At 43.7% G+C, this 15,212-nt stretch overlaps 2 protein-coding genes across 2 annotated transcripts in view; both read right to left on the bottom strand.

Moving 5' to 3' along the window:
* Nucleotides 1–5,565, bottom strand: part of mtss1 (MTSS I-BAR domain containing 1) — a 69,009-nt gene extending 63,444 nt beyond the window's left edge. The window contains exon 1 of the mRNA XM_048254313.1: nucleotides 4,633–5,565. Within this exon, the coding sequence (XP_048110270.1) occupies nucleotides 4,633–4,704 (72 nt within the window). The 5' untranslated portion in view covers nucleotides 4,705–5,565. The remainder of the gene's footprint in view (nucleotides 1–4,632) is intronic.
* Nucleotides 5,566–6,490: 925 nt separating this feature from the next.
* Nucleotides 6,491–14,070, bottom strand: osgn1 (oxidative stress induced growth inhibitor 1). Its single transcript, XM_048255781.1, has 6 exons — nucleotides 13,815–14,070; nucleotides 12,615–12,685; nucleotides 12,362–12,498; nucleotides 11,736–11,927; nucleotides 11,243–11,334; nucleotides 6,491–9,364 (listed from the first exon to the last, which is right to left on the bottom strand). Exons 2-6 carry the CDS (start codon nucleotides 12,667–12,669, stop codon nucleotides 8,317–8,319), a joined length of 1,524 nt encoding a protein of 507 aa, XP_048111738.1. The 5' UTR covers nucleotides 12,670–12,685; nucleotides 13,815–14,070; the 3' UTR covers nucleotides 6,491–8,316.
* Between the last annotated feature and the right edge of the window lie 1,142 nt (nucleotides 14,071–15,212).

Genomic DNA, 15,212 nt, shown 5'->3' with positions numbered 1-15,212 from the left:
CGGGGCTGGGAACGTGGGGTCATCTCCAGCCTTGGTATGGTGTTATCGCAGAGGAAGCCCGTCACTGTGATTTGTACAAAAGGGGGCTGCCTTCCTGTGTCTGTGGGGAGTTCTCTGAGTCACGCCCATCAGAGAGTCTACACATCCATGTTTCTTTCATGCCTCCCCCCACCCCTCCATGCAGTCTCTCTAAAGCAGGACGACTCCTGTGAAGAGTCTCCCCTGAGCGTTGCTTTCAACTGCATGAGAGCCTGTGGATCACTCTCTGCCTCTTCAAGCCCAGCAAAAGAGAGGCAGGAAAAAAAAAACACAATAATCTCCTTCTGTTGCCATGGAGTAGGAGAAGAAAACAAAGAAGGGAGGGGGGAGATGGGGAAAAAACAGTAACCTGTTGGTCGGCTATATCAGATGACAAACAACAACAGCATGTGATGCCTACTGCCCACTGTGAAGAGTGAAGAGAGGTGGTACATTGAAACCTTCTATGGACTTGTGCCATACATTCTGGGCCGGCCTCCGCTTCACTCTCTGCGATTCCCAACGTTCTGGCCAACATCCCCGGGCTTTTTCATTTCTCTGGAGCAGAGGGACTCGAATATACCCATTCGCTGCGCACCATTTGTTTGATTAATAATTAAGGAATGCAACAAGACCATGGGGCCTCTTTTTCATCTCAAAGCATCAGTGGCTAATGATATATAATATGCAGAGATACGGCTGGCACCTAAAGGAGATAGAGACAACCTGGGTTCTCGAATAGAGCACATTGAATGTGTGTCTGTGTTTTTATGGGCAGTGATGACAGTGAGTTTCACTGATTGATATCCTTGTGTTTGTCAGCTGAATAGTAAAGGATATAAAACACTTAAACCAACACAGTAAAATGCCACGCTTCCACAAGTGGGCCACGGCCTCTGCGTGTGAGGCGGTGTAGTTCGTGGGCATGACTAAGTTGACACCTGACTGACGATAAACCCTACCCACTTCCATCTTGAGCTGGGCGTGAAAATGTTCTCTTTTATTACACAGGGCAGGGCTCCAGAGCCACTCCCAGAATTCCTGACTCCCACAGAGCCAACTACCTAGGAACCATTACACCATGCTTCAGGCCACAGGGCTTCCAACTCTTGCTTTTTTGTCTACTTGTCAAGGCAACAATATATTCTTGAGCTGAAACATCAGCCCACAACAGGGATCTGCTAGACCCATGTCTTTCCAAAAAAAAAAAAAAAGTGGACATATACTCATCTCAAAACAAAAAAACATGAAAAATGTCAACTCTATACCTTCTTCTTATATCCAGATTGTGCATGATTCAAGTAGAGGATAGCCTTTATGATCTCAGCATACCGGTCAGTGCCAGGCACAACAACAGTGACTCAGGCCTTACTCATTTCCATAAACCCTGTCTACTTTTTCCAGACGTTTCCTGCTGCTCATGGCAGTGCGTCTTATGAGGGGGGGTTCTGTGGCACAACGCCCATACCATATTGGTGTCCACGTGGACCCGGGTTTGAGTCTGACCTGGGACATTTCCCAAACTCACACTCGCTTTCTGTCACTGTCTTCACAGTGCTACCGGATTAAAGCCCCCCCCACACCCCACACCCCACACACACAATAAAAAAAACTAGTGCATCTGATGCATAACTCAGACTGGGCGAGCACTGTGAGGAGTGTGGGGAGGTGAGTGAGTGCAGACTGATGCTCTTTGTACTGGGCCCACCGGTCCCACAGCACAGAGTACTCACAAACATCCTCCTCGTCCAAAGATGCCAACTGTGTAAGCCTTTGCTTGCTTCCTGTGAAAACACCGGCAATGTTCACAGCAGGTCCAACACAAAAAAAACACCACACCACAGGTGGAAAGAAAAAAGGCTTCTTTTGCCTAAATGTTGAGAGAACTCGACAAACAGAACACATAATCACACCGGGACTGCAAAGCGAACTTCCCATGTTGTTAGTATTCCCTGCCATAACCTCTCCGAGGCGCGCTGGAGCCAAAACAACAAGATATCAGCAGATCCCTGGGACAAGGGAATGGCCAACCCCAAGATTGCCTTTCAGAAAAAGCATAACACGACCGAGGGCTAATTTAGCACCTGCACACCTGGGAAAACACAAGAGGAGTTTTTTATTACAGTGACAATATACAGAACATGTGGAGAGCTGGAGGAAGTTCTCAAACACTCCAAAGAGTTCTCATCCTCCAAAAAGAGGCAGTCTCAGGTGGACTGGGAAGGGTGGAGCTGAAGACCCAGAGCAACCAGAGGGCATCTTTCTAGGCTGACCACCAACTGCTGAATCCGAATTCCATGTGTGTGTGTATGTGTTTTTGTTTCTTTGTTTGTGTGTGATAATCATAGGCCTGCTTGACGATTCTGATCCTACGCAGCAAGGTTACAGTCTTACTCAGGGCAGCCGTGGCCTACTGGTTAGCGCTTCGGACTTGTAACCGGAGGGTTGCCGGTTCGAACCCCGACCAGTAGGGCTGAAGTGCCCTTGAGCAAGGCACCTAACCCCTCACTGCTCCCCGAGCGCCGCTGTTGTTGCAGGCAGCTCACTGCGCCGGGATTAGTGTGTGCTTCACCTCACTGTGTGTTCACTGTGTGCTGAGTGTGTTGGAGTTATATCTACAGTCCATAAAACGTATACCCTTCATGGGCTTTGAAGAGACCCAGATGAGAGGGATTGATCGATGAACAGGAAGCTTCTGTACCCTGAGGCATATAGCTGCAGCCCTTGAGAATGAAAGAGAGATCATCCCACTTGCCTTCATCAAAGAGAGTAGGGCCTACTGTAAACATCTGAGACTCAAACGGATGTGTGGTAAGCATGAAAAGCGACTTCAGAAGAACATGACGGAAGGTATGGTTGGTTGGGGGAGATTGAATGGAATTCTGCCAATTTTACCTCCTTATGAAGATTTTTCATATGAACCATGGCAATCCCCAGGACAGTCCAAACACTGTTAGGCTGCCAGTTGAGTTTGATTAAAAATTAATAGGACCAGATGGCAAGGGTGTGATTGTGCCATACGAGCAATTTTTTAAGATTAGGCTGTACATACATACATCCCCCTTCCCCGTGTCTTGAAAAAACATTAGGGACAATGGGTGCTTCAATATGAAACTTAGATAGAAACACACACTGTCCAGCATTTCCAAACATCCTACTGTTTTAATATGTGTTTGGTTCTAATTTCGGTGTTTGGGCCATAGCCTAGGACATCTTCCATGGTGAGTAGACCTAGTACATTTTTAGCTTGCCATCCACCCCCGTTGGGTTCTGAGGTGCACCCTAACCACTCAGCATGACACACTTTGAATACTCAAAAAAAAACTAGGAAGTCCCTTTTCCTGTGAGTCAGGCAGGCTGTTGGTTTCCACATGGACACACAAAAGGAGAACTCATGGACGCACAAAAAGAAAGGCATTACGCCACTGATCCCATTGCCACATTCTAACGCCACTAAAACCTGTTCAAATTTAGCCACACACACACACCTTGGTTTATGTACTGTAATTCTTAACAGGCTCAACTTTGCAACAGTTGGATGTTTTTTTTATTTTACACCACCGAGTGGCACATAATTGGCATTTTGCGAGATGGAAAAAATGGCAATATTACAGTCAGCAAACCAAACACACGATTCCTGTAGCCCCCACTATTTCAAAAAAGCAAAAAAAGGGAAATCAACAGAACCATAAAAGCCCTGGGACTGAATCTACCCTCACTGAAACAGAGGTCAGATAAACCAGGTGAGTAAATCATTGGAGGCCTATATACATTTCAATCCACCAAACACAAGGAAACTATACTAGCTCTGTTTACAAAACATATGCACACTGCATAAATTCACTCAAATCCTCCAGTCCCAACCTATCTCCTCAGTTTCCAAAATAATTGCCCAAAATGGCAACTTGGATCTAAGACCAAGTTGGCTTAACCTGTCCAGCCATTTACTGACTGTAACTGAAAGTGAAACATAGTGATACAAGTCACAGGCGTTACTTTTTTACATTCATACTCTGAGTGAACGTGAAATGCTTATGTTAACCATTTTAAAAGGACTAGACACCTAGAAAAAATAGACATGATGTGTCATCATGGTGGTGGCCAGCTGCACACTACGTCGACGTTAAATTGCATATAAAGTTGGGACATACTGGGTTCATCAGACATTTTATGAAGATAAGACGTGACAAACAGATATCCATACATAACCAAGAAAATTCATGTCATGGATTTCAATACCTATTACCGTGGGTCAAGGGAGAAAACATGACACATGCGATAACAAGCATTCCATGCCATCATAACGTTACTGGGAGAGATAGCCTACGTCTTGTTCATAACATTTCAGTAATAACCAAATAATGGGAGATCATGTGCATTGTCTGTAAAGAAAAAAACATCGTCCATGACTTGCAATGTTGCGCACTGCATAGCTTTGTAGATCCCTGTAAGGACATCAAAGCAAAGCTTGCTAACTGTTGCCAACGAGGCTCGTCCTTTAGGCTGTATCATGCGTGTGCTGAACAGCTGGTCTCTGCAATCGAGCTGATGTGACCTACAATTCTAACAACTGTGTTTCTGGATTATAGTGTTTCAATCAGTCAAGTTACTCACCTTCATATCGCTCATGATGATCTGAAAGAGCCCCCCAAGAGCGCTGCATTCCTTTTCTATACCAGCATCCATTTTCCAAGTCCGAAACCACAAAGAGTTTTGTGGAGTTAGATGTTTTAGTTTAAGTTATAAACTACGAATGCTGATGTGTGAAATATAACGACCGAATGTTGAGCCAAATGTGTAGCTCAAACGAACATAAGATTAAACAGTGGGAGAAAAGTCTCGGCTGAGATAACAACAAAAAAAGGCTCAAGGGAAAACAAAATCAATAGCTACGTAGACCTATACTATTCCTCAGTTAGCGTAGCTAGCAAGTTCATTGGCTGGCTAGCTAGCTAGCTCGCCAACTAACTAATGTTAGAAATAGCTAGCCAACTTATTTGACCACTGAAAAAAACATTGCATTCTTTGATGAGTATTGTAGAGACACGCCGTATCGAGTCGAAATTGCCTGTGCATCACAAAAAAAAAATCAACCGAACCTCAAATAAATTGCGTTATCGATGATGAAATCAAAGAAACCCTAAGATATCTGCAACTGTGGACTTAAGTCGCTTGCTAACTAGCTACCTGACAAACGTTAGTCGAGGTAGAAAGATGAGTTAACTTGTCACGTTAGCGAAACAGCCTGTTTTCCATAGTTCCATTCAATCCATTTGATGGGTGCTAAGTCCGTTGCCTTCGTGTGTCTTGCCGTCCAAAACGTGTTGGTACGCCTGCATTAAGAAGATGCTGAGATATCTACAGTTTTAATTGAAATTCTCTCAAGAACGCATATCGTCCTGGCAGTCGTGCCGTGCTGCCACTGTGTGTGCCGCGCTCCAAATTCCTTGCTTCCCTGTAGCCTACTTGATCAGCGGCCTCATCCCTGGGCGGAGCAAGCACATTTCGGGTGATTCCGTTCTTTTCCGTGATGGAACACCTTGCTACGTGAGAATTAAATAAATAAGCCCCTTAAGTAAAAACTTTACAGGAATGAATGCTTCATTGAATTACCAGTCAAACTCAATTTAACCCAACTTTGTTATCAAACTTCATAGCCAAGAATTTGAAAAGACGAGGCAGATATTCGCTTATATTTGCAGTAGCCTAGGCTACAACGTCTCAATTTAAGAGTAGCATACTCTCGCGGGCACTGATAACTTACTTGCAGTGGCCAAAGGGCACACTGCATTACAAGGAACACCCTTAAGTGGAGTCAAAAGTAACTTACAAATACACTGGTAGTGCAAAATAGGCACTTGAAATGCAGGCATGACAGCATGCCTTTCTCCACATTATACCTGGTGCCCTCCCCTCCCTTATGAACATACTGTATTTAGACTCCCTGTCAGATCAGCTGTGAGCTGTCTCATAGCAACCTGTAAGAGAGTATTCAAAGCACGTACTGACACAGTATTCATGTAGCCTACTGTACGTGAACAGGGTCCTCTAGTGGTTGTGCATGTCCCAATGATTTGGGAGGGTCACCTTGCTAGTATAACAACACCCTGAGCCAAGGCAAATAAGATGAGCTCCTGATTTCAGACCCTTCCAAAATGTAGGCCTACCTTCAAATCTGTAATTCACATTGATGTAGACTGATTCATAGTTAAGTCACCATTGGATTTATATAGTAGGTAGGGTATGGAAAATTGATCATTTCAAGATCAATCAATATCCCAACATGTCATATTTCATGTCCATTTACATTAGCTGAGGACTCCGGCTTTAATAGATGAAGGTATTCTTCGCAGACATTGCACTTCTCTGTTGAGAAGCACTATGTTTGAAAACTTCAGGGAACTTTGAATGCACTGCCACCTAGTGTTCATAAGAGAGATACTAGTCACAAAAAGAGCAGCAGAAACCAAAATTGTGTTGTGAAAACTTTGTATTTGATAAACAATGGATACAAATAAAATCTGAAAATATTCAATTTCACCAATTTCATGATTCCATAGAGTGTTTACAAAGATTTGGTTAGCTGCCATTATAGAACACAAATTAGAGCCATTCTAAGAAGATTAAGCAAATTTGTCAAACATTTCCTTCTATAAAATATTACACTGACATTCTTCTTAAAAGACAGTAGAATATCAAATGAAGATGTCTTAATAGAAAATCAAAGATACCCCAATTACTTAAACACTGCTTAAATAACAGTAGCAAAAGCCTATGCATCCACTAAAGTAATGCATCCAGGTAATGTCAAAAGTCTCTTTTTTATATACAGTTGGCATAAAGAGGAATCAGACAGACTAATGAAAGCCAAGGCAAATGTGAGTTCCAGTAGTGGACAGTGACCTAACTGACAGAGTGGTTTCAACAGATCCCAGGAACATCTGAGCTTACAGGCCAGAGTAGTGCAGTCCTGGAAACAGGGAAATATATTGCATAAAACCGGCAAACTCTCAGGCCTTTGGTTGTGAGACACAGGGTTATCACAACCATTACCACCTACACGTATATGAAATAATAAATGTTTACAAATAATAAAAGTACAAAAGTCACCCTGGTGTGGTCACAAGCATACAACATTGGGTCAAGTTACAAGACATAAAGATCACAAAAATAAAAGGCTGCAACCCAAATGAAGGAGTTAGGTTTCAGGAATGCGGGTGTTAAAACTGCATTTTTTAAAATGCGTTCACTTTGGGATTACCATGGTTGGCTCCTTCATGACAGTTTGCTGACTTGTTTGGCAGATGGAGAGGATAGAAAGAGCACCAACACTGACTGAAATGCAGCTAAAAGAAGGCTTTCTATAGTCCTTACACCAATAAAAAAAAACATACAAATCTCAAACTCCTACCAAAGGCAAGATAACCCATCTGTAACATCTGTGCAACAATACATTTTGTTTCCCAGGCAAAGACAACAATCAATAAGAAGATAAGCAGCAGAACACATCTTTTCATAGATCTTTTTTTTGGGTGCTTTCCTTAGACCATCATAAAAGAAAAGGTTCAAAGAAAGGTAGGAGTAACTATGTCAGTACCAGGAATGATCATTTCGTTTTTTGCTTGGCAAACACTCCCTTTGCATTTAAGGATTCTTTACAGGGTATACGGATTCATTTTTGTAAAATATGCACATGTACAGCCTACAAAAGATATGAAACAAATAATTCAAATATGTGTCATAATAATATTTAGTAGTAGTAGTGTTTTTACTGCTTTTATCCAGGAAACCCTGAAACCCTGTGAAAAAAAAAAGAATGACCCCGACCTGGTATAAAAAAGGGGTCGTACATTATTTGCCATCCTAAACATTAACTAAGTGCATCTGTGTCACAAGAATCTGAAATGATTACTCTTACAACAAATACAGTTGTCTGACTTCAACCTTTGGACTCCAAAGCCCAGTTGGATTTCTACAAATAAGCTTGATCTATCTCTCTTTCCTCCTGTGCATTGAATTGGGGGGCACGTTACAGCTTTTATTGCAGTTTCATAATTCACTGTTACCCATGACGACCAGACTTTTGGCACGAGACGCTCTCTGAGCTCTAGCTCTTTGTGACCTGAGGGGTCTCCTCGCTGCACGGTGCAGTCCGCACCATGCAAGCCCTGAGATGAGCTACAATATCAGAGCTCTGGGGAAAACCAAGAGGCGAGTGGCCAGGAGGGAAGTTGTGGCTAGCCTATTAGTGTTCAATACTCCTCCAGGCCACTAGGGGGTGCTGCGGAGAGCTCCCGTCTATGCTACCGTGGCCTCTGCACTCAACTTCTTCTCTCGCTGCTTGCGTGCCATGTTGCTAGCAATGGCCAATGCACCACCTTTGAGGAAGCGCACAAAGTTCTCCCCCACCAGCGGTCCCATGGCGTACAGTCCCTGCTCTTGGGCAGACTCGTGAGTGAACGGGTCCACGTCCAGTGGGTTGCGTCTGCAGCTGATGGGTTCTTGGGTGTCGAGCCCCAGATGGCGTCCTTCCTCGGCCAGGAAGGACAGATTGGGATGGGCGCCAATCAGCACCAAGACCATGGAGACCTGCATCACAGTCTGCCGTCCCCCCTCTCCCTCCAGGACACACTTGCGGTCAGGTCGGATGGCCAGAATGCGGTGCTTGGGGAAGCTGGTGTAGCCGGGGTAGGAGCAGCATTGGGAGTCAGGGCTGGTGTCGACCGAGGACATGAGCGGGGTCTCCGACGACCCTGTGCTTGATAGCACATCGCCCGGCCGGTGCTGCTGCTGGGTCATCATCTGGTGCACCTTGTGGTACTCTGGGTAGAGCATCTTGGGCAGCTGGTTGAAGATGAGCCCCGGGTCACTCACCGAGCGTCTGAAGGCGTGGTACACCGGTATGCTGAGATGGTGGGTGGCCAGCACGGCGTCTGCTGCCGTCAGCCCCGCGCCGACCACCAGCACCGGGTCTGACGTGTTGTCCAGTCGCCCGTCGGAGATGGCGGCCTCCAGCTCCCAGAAGCTGTGAGACACGAAGGGCAAGCTCTCGCCCTCCACGCCCAGGCGGGCCGGGATGTCGTGGGTGCCTGTGGCCAGCACCACGTTCTCCGCGAACACAGAGAAATGCTCCTCCTCGATGCCTTCCTCGCTTTCCTCCTCCACAAACGCCCTCTTCTGGACACCCTGGATCTTCCACACAGTGCTGCCCGTCTGCTCCACATCCACACGCTGGACAGATGTTACCGTGCCGCTCGCAAAGTTCCGCTCCAGGCCCATCTGGGTGACATAATGCTGGTAATAAGACGCTATCTCGGCAGGCGTGGCTCTGTCATTCCTCACATTCCTGGAATATAAAGGGGAGGAGGGGGATTACATAAATAGGCTATGTTCAGGCAACGCCCCTTCCCTTTTCAGTGTTTCCCCTACAGTGTATTTAACAGCGGCGCAGCGCCGCTGCAACATAAAATCACGAGATTCACTTAACACACTGTAAAAGCACAACGGCCAACGTCATCTCGAAATTGTTTTCTGAAAGTCTTGAGTAAGTTAAGTGCATCAAATCCGCACTTAACCTCTCATTATTCAGGACATATATGCGGCATGATGTGTCAGGTGATTACAAGACCAAAGACAAGTCTGCAGCCCATATGGCTAGCCTACATTCTGAACACGGTTACATTGTTTAGCTATCCGACTGATGGGGTCTTGCTCCGCCACAGTGTAGCCTATGGTGTCATCGTTCACTTGTAGGTTACACAATAAATAGCCTACTTATAGGCCTGGTGACAATAAAAATGATATTAGTTATGTTTCATCACCGAAGCTGTTTGTATGCCGTGAATTAAACTTGTAGCCTATGCCATATGTTAAGCTTGAGCAATTCCTCTGATCCAAAGCCTGCTTTGACACATTGACACTAATGTGAAACATGCATCCTCCTCTCCTAGCCTACATCAAATAAAAGAAACCAATTCATGATTACCGAAAATGAATTTAACATGGGGGGAAAGTTTGTTGCGATTTAGCCTACTGTTGTGATCACGGTTCTTTCTGCTGATTGGATTTAAGTCCGGTGTCGTCAACTCTGAGAACTCTTGCTCCGCTGACAATTTTATCCAGAGAGCTGATTTCCCAAAGATGAGCCTCCATCAACATTCAACGACAAATTATTAAAACGTAAGTAATGCAATAGAGTAAACCAATGTGCTACAAGGTGTATGGTCTTAACGTTAATTGTAGCCTAGACTTGTAACGTTAGCTGCGTTAAGGCTACATGTAATGTTTGCATGGGAAAGCTAGGCTAACACAGTCTAGGCCTGTTTAAACTTTCTGATAGTTAAAGGAAATATGAGCATATGTTGGCATATCATTATAGCCTAAATTCTGTCCACTTAGCTATAATAGGCTATCACAAACAGACCTTTTCTACGTTTATGCATTAGACATAGGAGCCTACATTCTCTTATCAGAAAGGCGTGTTCTCATAACTTCAGCGTTCTCTTGACGGTGAGATCGAACGGTCGCACTTCAATCAAGTAGCCTAGGTCCTTTTCGAGTTAATTGTGAGTGAGTTGTATGGTAACTGTGGGAGTGATGTAGAAGAAAGTGAGTATTTACTTTTTTATCGTGGGGTTTGTTGTTTTGGGACTGAGAAATAGACTACAAGGAGAGCATCTGGCTACGTGCATGCGTGTCAGCATTAATGGCCCCCCAACAATTCAATTCAATTACCAAAGAGCCTTAGAGATGTTCTTTGAAAAGGCCAGAAAAATTAAGTGCTCGCAGATTGGCTGTGGCCTTTGCCATTAAGACAAATTTAAATAAATTGTAAATAATCTTTTTCTGGGTTGTGCCATTTCATTTTTCTTCTATCATTTTTAACCAATAATGTAAAAGAAAGCTGAAAATGTCCACAAAAGAACCCCCCCAAGTAATAGCACCACTGCTGGAAAAATTTCTAGGGGAAACACTGCTTTTTTGTCAAATATGAATGAGGCTCATATCAGAATTGAGACATTTAGGTTCCATGTGACTTTATGCTGTTAAACAAAATGTTTTTTTAGAGCTTTGAACATTTTAGCATATCTAACTTGCCCTGTAAAGTTGAGCTAGTTCTAAATTAAAAAAAAAAAAAAACAGAAAATCATTACTATGGATAATGGATATGGCCTCTGATGATCGTGTGACAATCAACTTGAAAGTTGATATTGTGCATGCACACCTGCGTTTCTCCCTCATCCAGTCTTTCAACTTCAGCCCAGGTAGTTCCATCCAGTTGGCGAGACTGAGAGTGAGCATAGATCCCTCCATTGCCTGAAACCAAAACAATGCCTGTAAACGCTGAGTCATAGTCAACATGTAAAGTCACATCCACATCAGATGACCGTAGCCTAGGCACAACAAACCACACTGTTGCTTCTGTTCCTTCCTTTGCTATAAATGCAAATACACCAGGCTGACTGACCTCAATTATGCTGGACAAAGTTATCCTTATTTCAAATACACAAATGAGGCCTGCAATAACTACACAATATGTAAGTTTCATATTTAGATGCACAGAGATAAAATAGAGAAGATATCAACAATTAAGCTTATCTATATGGGTTTGCATTTGTAATGCAAAACCGGACGCTGGCTATTTTTCTGCTGACCACCAACATGACCTACATTCACACTCAGATTAGGCCGGTCAAGTCCACTACATGGCAACTCACATGCCAGGCACCTCCAGGCGGGCCTTTGCCGAGAACCAGGTGAGGGGTCGCCCGCTCTGGCTCGTAGCGCCACAGGAGAGGGGAAGCGTAGTCCAGCCCGAAGTCACTGTCCGGCAGAAGCAGAGAGTCAAAGAGCACCGCCACCGGGTTGGACGACCGACCTTCCAGCCCCTCACACAGGTACTCCAGATCCTGACACACACACACACACACACACACACACACACACACACACACACACAGTGATGATTTGCACAATATTTTCTGATGGGTAATTTTGTCTGGGCACTCTCCCATTTATACTGGCCAACCATTTTTTTCAACTGGAGAACGTCAATTATCAGTGGGCAACTTGTCACGATCATCCGATTAAAACATTACAAACTACGTCATGTGTTATCCTGACAACATCACTCAAAGAGTTGCCATGAGCATCATAACAGCAATCCTTAGTCTTCTCATACCACACATACTTGACTCCAACTCCTACTTTGATTATCTTGTCATAGGTGAGAATCCAGTGTGTCCAGATTCAGATTTTACTGTGTACACATGCAAGCAGTTCCTATCCTTTGGCATTTCATCTATGAATTCTCTCAGGTCCCTTTTCCTACAAATGTTATTACCTGCTCCAACAAGGAGAGATGAGAGTTCTCATCTAGCTTGTTCTGGAGCATGGAATTGGGATGGACACCCTCAGGGGACAGGTAGGGCGTGTAGCCTGACAGCAAGTAGGACAAGCAGATGCCAGATGGGCCATTACCTGTTGTGTTAGAAATATAGGTGTTAAGAGCAATGTGAGACCAGCTGCTGGAGTTACACTACTTAATTTAGTTTCAATTTTGAAACTCAGGCACATTTTTGTGATAGTTGACTCACCAATAACAACAACCGGCAGAATGTCTCCACACACATCTTTGTCATACAGATCCATGGCTTTACCTGTTGGTCTGAAATGAATCAAACTAGTCAGACCAAACGGGGGATCTCAATACTTTAAAATAAACATTATACTACTATTTACATCATGAACAGGAAAATCAAACCTAATGTCAGGTAGAGACTACAGTATGGCCCACGATTTCTTACACATGCACAGTCAGCAATCAGTGGAAAGACGAGAAGTTACCAAACTAAAAATGATAGGGCTAACCCCACATAGGCTTCCTTATTCAGAGAGCGAGAGAGGCTGCAGTGGGCTGACTGAGCGCACACCGACACACGGCTTCGATCCAAGCTCGCCCGCCAAGAGTAGCTGTTACATAAGATAACTATCCAAGTTAAGAGTGAGCGTGACGCTGCAGAAAGTTTAAAGTGACAGCTCTGGAACGGGGGGGCAAGTAGGCTGAAGCAAAAAGCCCTTGCCTCATACTGACTGTACAGTAGGCTACTGGAAACCACACTATAGGGTTAAAATCACAGCAAGAGAGAGGGGAAGTAACACGTTTTGAGTGTAAACCGATGACTTAAAACAGCGGTAACAATGCAATACATTTAATAACAGCGAGGAGGTGGAACTTTACTTTTACAGAGTTTTTTAAGATTGCGAACCCCAGTTACATTGTCCTAACCGAGGCCATAGCCATGAAGTCTGCTAACGGTACAGCACTTCTACGGAGACACTTCCCTTGCGTCCGATTGCCAGCCAGTGGCGGACAGTAGGAAGGTTAAAACAGATGGATAGGCTACCTAATTGGATTGCAATTACCGACAGACGGTGGACTATTGAATACGTTGGTTAGACGTCTGGTGTGTAACCTAGATCTAACTTAGCATGTGCTCAAACATCTGATCATCAGCCCAATTCGTCTTTTGTTGATGCAGCATTGTATTAAGAGAGGAACTAACGATATACACGCAGCGCACGTCAAAATGAAGAAAATGCGCGATTAGCTAACAGATCTAGCATTAAACCTGACCATACTCTTACGAGCCCATCTCTAGTCTAATGCAAAGTAAACCCACAATACAACGAAAGCTACCTTGTTGGTTAAATTTACATCAGACAACCACGAGGATACGTAACTCACCCATATCTCGATTATAACCTTGGCTAACGTTAGATGGCTAGATACTCACTAGTCGTTGAAGAATGGTTACGAGACGCTGATTTTGATATCGGATCCTTTATTCTCCAACGAGAAATTTCAGGGGTTACCCGACAGTTCAGCCAACATTAAAATCTCATTCAGTTTCCTGAGAGTGAAGTCTCTCTTGTCTTAACATCCGACTGACTAACGCGTCCTTTCCTTGTCTACTGTGTAGCCGGTAGACCAGACTATCGGCACTCGGCACGGCAGCCTCTTCCACTCAGACGATAAGCATGGAGTGGTTTTATAATACTGCACTGCCTGGGTCGTGACTGACCAATCGTGGACTGCAGGTAATGACGCCATTTAAGCGCAAATCCGGCTGCGTTGTGTTTGTTTTCGTCTGGTATTTTCATTGGCTAAGAAAGACATAGACTACGCCAAACCAATCAGAAACAAGTGCGCATTACTGCGTTACGTCTTTCCCCAGTTGCTGAATGGTTCATATCACGTTACAACAGAACTAATGCAAATGGCTGTAATCTTGGTTAATGTTCAATTTTTTTTTTATTTATCTCGCAGTTTGTATTTTTCCACTATACACTAACCAAATTGCTTCTTCATGCTATATAATAACATTTTGAAGTGCATCAAAGAACCCTCAAGGCGATATTCTTTGAAAAGGTGTAACAGTTGGTCTTTCTGAAGAACATTTCCCATGATGTAGGTTCAACACAAAAGCATGGTTCTTTATGGAACCATAGGGATGAAAATAAATAACTTTAAGCATATTTATTTATTAGAGTGTAGCCTTCAAGACTAGAAGTTTCCACACGTTTCCTTAGGCTATTTAACCTAGTTTTGTAGGCATACTTTACTATCTCATAGGTCTTTTTGTAGGCATAATTTACAAATCATAGGCCTGTTCTATTTTAGTTTTAGGCTTATCATGAATTCTTTTCACTATTTTCTTGCATTCATATGGTTTTAGCCCATGAAATTTCAGGGTTTTTTCCCCTATTGATAATTAACAGTCTCTATTGGCTGACTACATTTCTTTTTCTTTTTTTCTTTTCTTTTTTTTCTTCCTGTGATGAACTTTTTCATTTCATAATTTTTCATCAAGTCATCATGACATGACCAAATCTCGAACTATGTGTAGACCTACACATTGGTTGACTACTTTTCCATAAAACCCAGCAGGGGTCTTTCTGTTGATGAATGCCTTTATGTGAATATTGTTCAATTTGGGCCACAAATAGCTATGCCACTGATACATTAAATCTTACATCCATTCACTCACTCTTCTGCCGTGTCATGCCAGGTTATCAGAGCATGTGAACCTCATGGCACAATAAAGATTGTAATCTATGTGGGCGCAGCTTGGGATGCATTCTGACCCACATCGCCTAGTTGTGAGCGTAAAATCAAATATCTTTTGAAGTTC

This window comes from Alosa alosa, chromosome 10 (genome assembly GCF_017589495.1).
Source record: "Alosa alosa isolate M-15738 ecotype Scorff River chromosome 10, AALO_Geno_1.1, whole genome shotgun sequence".
In the NCBI taxonomy this organism is placed as follows: Eukaryota; Metazoa; Chordata; class Actinopteri; order Clupeiformes; family Clupeidae; genus Alosa; species Alosa alosa.
This window is presented reverse-complemented; position numbering and strand designations above follow the sequence as displayed.